This window comes from Ailuropoda melanoleuca, chromosome 19, assembly GCF_002007445.2.
Source record: "Ailuropoda melanoleuca isolate Jingjing chromosome 19, ASM200744v2, whole genome shotgun sequence".
NCBI lineage: Eukaryota > Metazoa > Chordata > Mammalia > Carnivora > Ursidae > Ailuropoda > Ailuropoda melanoleuca.
In genome coordinates this window covers 10,079,426-10,089,230 of record NC_048236.1, presented here as the reverse complement: position 1 = coordinate 10,089,230, position 9,805 = coordinate 10,079,426, and the positions used below count along the sequence as shown (strand labels likewise).

At 41.5% G+C, this 9,805-nt stretch overlaps 1 protein-coding gene across 1 annotated transcript; it reads right to left on the bottom strand.

Annotated features, from left to right (window-relative positions):
• Window positions 1–4,530: 4,530 nt before the first annotated feature.
• Window positions 4,531–7,764, bottom strand: IL17A (interleukin 17A). Its single transcript, XM_002915419.4, has 3 exons — window positions 7,688–7,764; window positions 6,322–6,524; window positions 4,531–4,818 (listed from the first exon to the last, which is right to left on the bottom strand). Exons 1-3 carry the CDS (start codon window positions 7,712–7,714, stop codon window positions 4,581–4,583), a joined length of 468 nt encoding a protein of 155 aa, XP_002915465.1. The 5' UTR covers window positions 7,715–7,764; the 3' UTR covers window positions 4,531–4,580.
• Between the last annotated feature and the right edge of the window lie 2,041 nt (window positions 7,765–9,805).

Here is a 9,805-nt window from a genome sequence, read left to right as displayed (position 1 = left end):
AAATTTCTAGTAGCCATATTAAAAAAGTAAAGGGGCGCCTGGGTGGCTCAATTGGTTAAGCATCTTACTCTTGGTTTTGGCTTAGGTCATGATCTCGCGGTCATGAGATTGAGCCTGGCACTGGGCTCTGCGCTGAGTGTGGAGCCTGCTTAGGATTCTTTCCATTTGCCCACCCCTCAACCCCCTGTACTCTCTCTCTCAAAAAATAAAAATAAAAAAAATAAAAAGAAACAGGTGAATTTCTAGTAATTTCAGTTTTAATAATATAGTTAACCAACCTAGCACATCTAAAATATTATCATTTCACCATTTATTAATATAAAAGTTAGCAAGATATTTTTACGTTTAAAAATATTGAAATGGGTGATGGTGGTCAAAAGGTACAGACTTCTAGTTATAAGTTAAATAAATCCTGGGGATATAACGTACAGCATGACTAGAGTTAACAATACTATATTATATATTTGAAAGTTGTTAAGACAGTAGATCTTAAAAGTTTTCATCATAAGAAAAAAGGGTGTAACGACGTGGGCTGAGGGATGCTAACTAAACTTACTGTGGTAATTATTTTGCGATATAGACATATATATGTACATATATCAAATATATATATACACATATGCCAAATCATGATGCAATATAATGTTATATGTCAATTATATCTCAATTTTTTAAAAAGGGAGGAAAATACCAGAATCCCCAGAACTAAGGAGCCAAAATGGAAAACAGGCATCTCAGTGTTCCACTGCCCAGCTCCCTCAAAATATTAAGACTATTTGCCACAGTCCCCCTCATATCTTATAACCCGCCCGTCTGTAATAAGATTGCTCACGCTTTGAGTTTAGGAAGAACGCATGCTAATATACTGGTAGCACCCTCTGCATGAGCCACATATTCAGTTATGACCCTCACAACTAATAATTGAGCTCTTGCAAGAAAGTGCTCTCAAAAATAACAAAAAAATTCTTTGAAATAAGTATGTATTTTACACATAACACAACTCAGTTAAGAACAGCCTCGTTTCAGATGCTCAATAGCTGCATGTGGTTAGCGGCTGCCCTATGAGGCGGTGCAGTTCTGCCGTATCTGCTAATCAGTTAGAATTTCTTTCTTTCTTTTCCTTTTTTTTTCTTTTTTTTGAGAGAAAGAGTGCATGGTGCCCAAAAGGGTGGGGAAGGGGTAAAGGGAGGGGGAGAGAGAGACTCTGAAGCAGGCTCCAGGCCCAGTACATAGCCCCTTGTGGGGCTTGATCTCACAACCCTGAGACCACCACCTGAGCCGAAATCAAAGAGTTGGATGCTTAACCGACTGAGCCCCTGCAGACACCCCTGAGACAGTGCAGTTCTAGACAGTGCTGCTCCAAGAAGGCAGAACCCCTGCCAGCCGGAGTTCCTGAATGTCTGAATGGAGCAGAGCTCCCTGAGAATCCCTGCCGGATAGTAACATGAACAAGAAATAAACTTTCGTTGATTTGGGCTTTGTCTATTGCAATAGCTCATAATGACCTACGCTGACCAGGTTGAGAATCACTGAATTATAAACTGTGAGAAGCAAGGCAGAAAGACCATTTAGGATCATATTACAATGCAACTTTAACAGTAACTTTGGAGTTCGAGAGGAGAGAGAAGACACAAGGGAACTGAGGAGGGGTTTGTCACGGATTAGATGAGAGGAATGAGTGACAGAAATCAGATTTCTTGGTCAGATGAATAAGTAGGTGATGTCATTTGAGTTGATAAAAAAGACAGTAGGAGAATGAGTTTGGGAGTAGAGCTAGTGAGCTTAGTCCCTGTTGACTTTGAGGTGCCTGTGGACTAGTGGTTCAAAGTTCACTTCGGTATTGACTGTCTGCTACATTCCAGGACAGGTGCAAATGGTTTGGCTCTCAAGGGACCACAAACTGGTTAAATAGATAAATCCAATACAGTACGTAAGAGTAGTGACAAACGATACCCGCTGTGCTCTTAGAGACCAGAAGAGAGGGACCTACTCTGGAGTGATGGGTCTGGCAAGGCTCTTGAGAGGAAATATTACCTAATGGATTCTTAAAGCATGGGTAGAGCAGTGGGATAGCGCGGGGGCGGGGGGAGCAGGACAGGTGTCTTAGGCCATTTGGGCTCTGTAAAAAATAAAATACCACAGACTAAGTGGTTTATAACTGACAGAAATTTATTTCTTATAGTTCTGGAGGCTGGAAGTCTGAGATCAAGGGGCTGACATGGTTGAATGAAGGCCTTCTCCCAGGTTGAAGACCTCTTGTTGTATCCTCAACTGGCAGAAGGAGAGAGGGAGTTCCTGGAGTCTCTTTTATAAGACACTAATCCCAGAAGGAGAGAGGGAGTTCCTGGAGTCTCTTTTATAAGACACTAATCCCATTCATGAGGGCTCTGCCTCCATAATCTAATCACCCCCCAATGACTCTACCTTTTAATCCCATCACACTGGTTTCAACATATGAATTTTGGGGGAAACATACACATACACATACACATTCAGACCATAACCCGGGGTATGAATGGAGGAACAGGAGGGAGAAGGTGGTAAAGGCATTCAGGGTAGAGGGGACCACACGACACAGGCATTGAGTTCAAGAAAAGTTCAAGGACTTCACTATGGCTACAGGGTAAACATCAAGGAGGAGGCACATGAGATAAAGCAGGCACAGGGCCAGATTATGGAAGGTGACTCTTGTCCTGTCTGCTTATGTGCCACAGACAGATGCAGGAGGAGGGATTGAGGAGGACGGGAGCTGTAGCCACCAGGACAGATGGGACACTGTTGCAATAACTAAGGAGAGAAATGAGAAAAGATGATGCCCTGAACCTGGAATTAAGTTGAGAACATTCAGGAAGTGAAATTTCTGCGTTTAGTGATGTGTAGGCATTAAAACTGAGGAAGAGGAAGTGGGAAGCATCAGGGACACCTCTCAGATTTCCAGGTGACTGGGCAGATGATGGTTCTAACAGGGCAAAGTGAAGACAGAATAAAAGCAGCATCTACTGGAGGGAGATGGGAAGGTAACTGCTTCTCCCCACCCACAGGATTCCCAGAAATATGGTCTAGTGGGAAAGAGTGGGTCAGGACTGTGGGTATATATGCCTGTTTCCAGCCCTCCATCCAAAAACGGAAACAAATTTTTATTTTCACCACCACCATTCAGGGAATATTGGGAAATGAGCAGCAGGATTTGAGCACAAGGCTGTAAAGCATGAAGGTGGTAAGAAATGGCCAGTGGCAGCTGTCTTTGGACCTCTTGTATGAGGACCAGGACAGGAGACGGCCATGGGACTCCAACTGAGTGCATAGATGACACTGGAAGGAGGGACCCCTGGGTTTGGGACTGGAAAAGGAGCAGAGAGAAGCCATGGGTCTCTGAGTGGCGCTAGAACATGTGGGAGAAGAAAAAAAAAAGGAGCCCATTAAATGGACTTCACCAAGCCAGGAGTGGTTGGACTGGCCTGAGAATTTCCAGGGACCTCCAGAAGTAGGGCAAGAGAGTGTACTGGGCCATGGTGGGGGAACAGGGTTATGACTTGAAACCTGAAACTACTCTGGAATTGAATATGATTCAGTTTTTATTTTACTTGGGCTGAACATTTCTCATACTTGAAGTTTGTTTTGCCTCTGTGGCTCTTTTTTGTGTTCTGGGGAGCCTGGGATCAGAGGCCAGGAGCAGGAGGGGTAGTCCTGGGGTGTGGCCTGAGGAAGGGAAAAATGTTCCTCTCCAGATCTCCAGTTGGCATTAATCTTCAAAAGAAGCCTGAGTTTGGGGAGAGACTGGACATTGAGTATGTGGACTTGGGGTGAGTGGGGTGCTATTACTCAAAGCATGCTTTGTTTTCTCTTCTTTCAGCAAAGTTTCATACTCTTTCAAATAGGAAAGAGCTAGGCTCTCTGAAGGACTTTTAATGAGAAAAAATAAGGAAGCCAATTTTCTTTCCAAACTTGATTATAAAATTTTTTTTATTACGAGGGTTTAACAGAGCAGAGTTAGACTTGCCATCTCTCTTGTGAAACCTCAACAATTTACAAAGTTAATAAATAGGAGACTAGGTTTAGCTTTTTTTATAGCCATGTCATGCACTCCCAAAGACATGATTTTCAACCGCCACTGTATTGTAGGATTTCCCTAGGCAGAACAGATAATCACACTCTTTCACCTTTCTCTAAAGACTTAAACATAAATAGATCCATAAATATTTCATATAAATATAGGTTTACCTGTTAAATAATTAAATTCTCAAGTCTGGAATCTCGTCTTAAAAAATACAAAATAAGGCATACAAAACATTAAAATGGAATCTTCTGCCCCAAAGTTATCTCAGGGTCTATTAAATACATAAATAACTTAGAGCCCTTAGAAAAGCACACAAAAAGCAATTTGGTACTCAGTCAAAACTTTCATCTCTGGGGAGAGGGAAAGATCATTCAGATTCCATTTCTGCACAAAAGTGTTATCTCTGAAACTTCTATTGGGTGAGCTAGTTTAAGAACCCTAGTGAGTTCGGTCAGAAATGGGGCTGGGTCTACTTCCCAGAAAGCCTAACTACTCTGGGGAGCTGGGGTTAGACCAGAAGCTCTTAAGCCACATGGCGCACAATGGGGGTGACGCAGGTGCAGCCCACGGCCACCAGCATCTTCTCCAGCCGGAAGGAGTGGGGGCAGTGCTGAGACTCCCTTCGCAGAACCAGGATCTCTTGCTGGATGGGGACGGAGTTCATGTGGTAGTTTACAGTCCCTTCAGCACTGACACAGCCCAAGTGGCGGCACTTTGCCTCCCAGATGACAGAGGGGTATCTCTCAGGGTCCTCATTGCGGCTGCAGAGGAGACAAAAGCAAGGGAGAAAATGAACACCTGGTAAAGCAGGAAGGAAATCAGACAGGAAAAAACAAAGGGAGGCAAATTTACAGGGTGACAAAGTATAGGCATTGCAAATTCTCAAAGTGCCGCTAGTCAGAAAAAGTAGTTTGGGGAAAACTACTGCTTTGTAGGTACGTGAAATGTTATAGAAGAGAATGATCAGTTTTTCCCAATTTTTTTGAAGAATGAATGAAATAAGAGAGACTAGACTGCAGAGGGGATTTAAGTTTGATACAAAGGACAATTTCTTGGGGTATATTTGAAGAGAAAGGCCAAAGGAATCATCTAGGAATTCAATAGCCATTAATCTGACTTAATGAAATCTGTCTTTGAAGCAAGGAATACATCAAAATTTTATCTGACAGCACATTCATGGGACAGAGCCCAGAGCTGACATGAAGGGCTGGAAACAAAAGCATAAGCCCCTCTATAACCTTCTCTTCCCTCTCTCCTCCAGCTGAGTGAATGACTTGCTTTGACTTTTGAATTGATTTATTTGAACTACTCTTAGTAATGGGAGGAGAAGAAACACCACAGTCAGGTGAATCTATAGTCACCACATAACTGAGGGTTTTTTTTGCATAAAATGAAAGCACTAAAAATCATTTTGTATTTAATCTTAATGGGCTCTAAATATTAGATGTACTAAGGACACAACAAATACAGGTCTGTTGGTAATATAGATCAAGCCTGTCTGACTCTAAAAGGGGTGGAAATATCCAACAGAATATTTCCTTCACTGGGTTTCTTTCTTTTCTTTCTTTCTTTCTTTCTTTCTTTCTTTCTTTCTTTCTTTCTCTTTCTTTCTTTTTTAAGATTTTATTCGTTTATTTGACAGAGAGAGAGACAGCCAGCAAGAGAGGGAACACAAGCAGGGGGAGTGGGAGAGGAAGAAGCAGGCTCATAGCAGAGGAGCCTGATGTGGGGGTCGATCCCAGAACGCTGGGATCATGCCCTGAGCCAAAGGCAGACGCTTAATGACTAAGCCACCCAGGCACCCCATGGATTTCAAACTATATTATCCCACTGCTAACATGACCAAAAAAAAGAAAGCACAAAAATCCCAATTAATTACTAGTTGTTTTTAACAAATCATCTCAATGGTAGAGCTGGTAAAGAGAATTCAAGCATTAATCCCCAAGATAAATTTCTATTTTTTAAAAAATAAATGAACAATAGAGTTGGGGTATCATGAGTATTAGAATAATGACCACCATTCATGTGAGTGGGTTTTTGGTGTTAGTGACAATGAAATCTAATGGATAGGTCATATGGGGACAAGGTAGACCTGCACTCTATCAAAGAAGTCTGTAGAATAAAATTTGAGAATCTTTGCACAGTAGCCCTTCCAGATTTGACTGATGATTCCGAGTAAAATCATCCTCAAGGTGACTTAACTGTCAGTCCTTTGCATAAAAGATAGAACAATACAGAGATTTTTATGGGGATACATTACGTACTGCAGATTCCAAGGTGAAGTGGATCGGTTGTAATAATCTGAGGGCCTTCTGGAGTTCGTATTCCGGTTGAGAATATTGAGATTGACCTTCACATGCTGAGGGAAGTTCTTGTCCTCCGTATTTGGGCATCCTGGATTTTGTGGGAATGCTATTCCTGCCTTCACAATAGCCCCCAGGCTCAGCAGCAGCAGCAGTACCTGGAACTGAATGGGAAAAAGGTGAGGTAGGACACTGGATTAGCATGTGGTTTTTGCTAACAAATTGTAAAGATTATTGTCTTGCTAATCATGGAGAATATACTATGTTCCAGGGCAATCTATAATAAATTTTCGGATCAGTTAGATGAAAAACTGGTTATATGACCAAAATAATGTTAAGATCATGGAGTGTTTACTAGTCTTGAACGTTCTTCTTTTGACTTAGGAGAGACACATTTTTTTTACATTTTGGCAGTAATTTTAGTAAAAACAGCAGGTCATCGATCTCTGTCCTAGCATTCTGTGAAACCCTATGTGAAGTCAAATGTTCACCTTAGAAGAAAGGGCTGTAGAAAATGCATGTCATATCATATCAGTGTTCATGTTAGAAATGCTGGGCAGACATTCAACCCCAAACTGGTCCCCCCTTATGTTTTCTTATGTATATTTTCCAGTTTTTCTAAATTTTTGTATATTGATTCTGTAATCAATTAAGTTAAATATTTAAAAAATATAAAGACCATTTACTTTAAACCATAGTTACACATGTATCTCTTAGAATAAGAAGGTTTGGTGTATTAGACTATGGTATAATAGTGGTGCCTGGGTGGCTCAGTTGGTTAAGCATCTGACTCTTGATTTCTGCTCAGCGGAAAGTCTGCTGGAGATTCTCTCCCTCTCCTTTTGCCCCTTCCCTACCCCCCTTAAATAAATAAATAAATAAATATTTAAAAAGAAGCCTGTGGTATAATAATAGAATAATGGAGAGGAAAGTCAGCACTGCAATTAATTAAATCCTCAAGGATAGTGTTCCATTTTATTATGGAATAAAGAAAAATGCTGTGGGAGAATTATATTAAATCCCTTGTACTCAGAAAAGCAGATTTTCAATGCATTATTTCTCACTGCACAACATCATGTGACACTTCTCATGTGGTTTAGCCCAAATCTAGCTATCTTTCAGTTTTAATCTCATCTTTCAAACTGATGTGTATCAGTTCTTGAAAATGCTATAAAATGATGAGTATCTAACAAATCTTTAGTATCCTATCCTATGTATGCAGCATTCTTGGATCTCGATAGTTAGAATCCAGAATTTCATGCCTGCAGTGCAGAAATATTACCTGGTCCAAATCAACAAAAGCATTGCACATTAGTGCAGGACTCACCATAGGTGAAGTTGTCACAGGAGCCATTGTAGTTTCTCCCAGTTGACTGGAGATGGATCAGCTTGTGCTTGCTTTGAGATGGACAGAGTATAGTGCTATCTTGCCCCTTTTTATAGGACTTTGCTCTTCTGTGGTCAGTTACGTTGACATATTGAAGTGGGTTCAAGAATGACACCATTTTACTTAAATGTTCCATCCTCAAATGAGGTCAGAAAAGAACCTCCCCTTAATGACGGGTAATAGGAAAACGGAAGGGCAGAAATTCATGTTTCGAAAGACTATGTCCTTTCTTCATTCTTCAAGGAACTATTACTTGGCAGAAGCTGAGCAAAGACGCTTTACTGATGAGCTGATATCGTTTACTTATGGGCATATAATAAGCAGCCATAAGAGCTATGCTCTATTTTAATGTTTATGGGGAAATGAAAGTTTGATAGAATGTTCAAGTCTTCTGGTATCATGTACATTGATTTCCCATTGGATAATTCCTTTCCTCACCAGATTCCCTAGGCAGATGTTGTAGAGTCCATTCTAGAAACTATTCAAGGTCTTGCCATAGAAACAAACAATTGAAAAATGAATAAAAATTTAATGATGGGAGGGTATATTATTTCATTGAATTAACACCTGCTTTGTTGAATGTTTACTCTGCTCAAGAAACTAATAACTAGGTTCAAGAGACATGGGCTTTACTATTAAAAGCATGTGCAATACAACATGTTACCAAGCAACTTGTTAACACATTCTTCAGGAGGAGTGAGATGGAAATGAGGGAGTGAGGGGAAGGAAGGAATTGAGAATGAAGACAGAGACTGGAGCAAGCTGATGGAAGTTGAGAAAAGGAGGGCAGTGGAGAGTAGAGAATGACAACAAGGGGAAGGAGGAAAGAGCAGGGATAATGGTTCTTTCCTTCCTTTTCTCTCCACTCTAAATGAGATGAACTTGAATTTCCGGTCCTTGAGAATAGCTTTCCCTCAGGAACACTGAGGACTAGGACAAGGACAATAAAGGAAGGGGTCAGGGGATACAGATGTGTCTGGCCACATGTCATCCTCTCCCCAGTGAGGTGAATGATGGCTCCTAGTTCCTTGCAGCTGGTATGTCATATTATACCCGATAACACAGGGGGGCTGACTAGCAGTTCTAACTCAACCTTTGAGGAATGTAAGAAGTCTGCTGGATCTTGGGCCTGTTTGTTTTGCAACGCATTCCTCCTTGCCCTGCTCTATTCTGTGCCTCAGAGGACTGACCCCAAAGGCTGCTTTCTTAGACTCTTCCGTTAGCTGACTTCCAGGTAGGTTCAGCCAAAGGGAAATTGGAGGGCAGGAGACTGAGAATTGGGGGAAGTGGGGGAAGAACAAAGGGTCTCCTTACTCTGTCTTCTGGAACAGTGCTTGCTCTTTTTATCCCTCCAGGTTTGGGATAGTAGTAGCCTCTGATGTCAATCTCAATCATTCTGGTAACCTGTTCCTTGCGTTAAATTTTCTCTATTGCAAATGCCTGAAGGCACTTTTCTTTTCTTGGCCAGACCCTGACTGACCAGCGAGGGAGGCCATGAACAGCTGATCTCAGTGGCAGCTGTAGATGAAGTTGGTAGGTGAAGCAGATACAGATAGAAGAGGAGGTAGGATACAGCGTCTCCTGATTTCCCTAGTTCTGGTGTTGATATCACCATCTACACTTGAAGACATGGAGTCACTATGAGCCTTCCTGTTTCTCCTCCACATGTGATCAGGTAGCAATCTCAAAAGGTGCTGTGTCTCTCACATCTCTTCCCTATTTCCAGACCTACTGCCATTCCTCTAACTTAAACTCTTACCCACTGGACTATTTGAATAGCCATCTTTGCTCTTTCCAGTTGCTGCCTTCTATCTATCATCAACATTCCTGCTGTAATCCTTAAAGCATGGCTCCAATTGTGCCTTTTTTTGTTCCTTTAGTTTGCATACAGAACAAAACACAGAACCTTGAGCCTTTGAAATAGTATTTGAGTTAGTATTTGACGTCTGCAACCTTTCTAGCTTTACCTCCCACTGTGCTCTGTGACCTGGGCTCATGGGTCCTGATTCTCCTTCTTCTAATGCCCACATGCATTTTGTTAAGCTACTATCTTGAAAT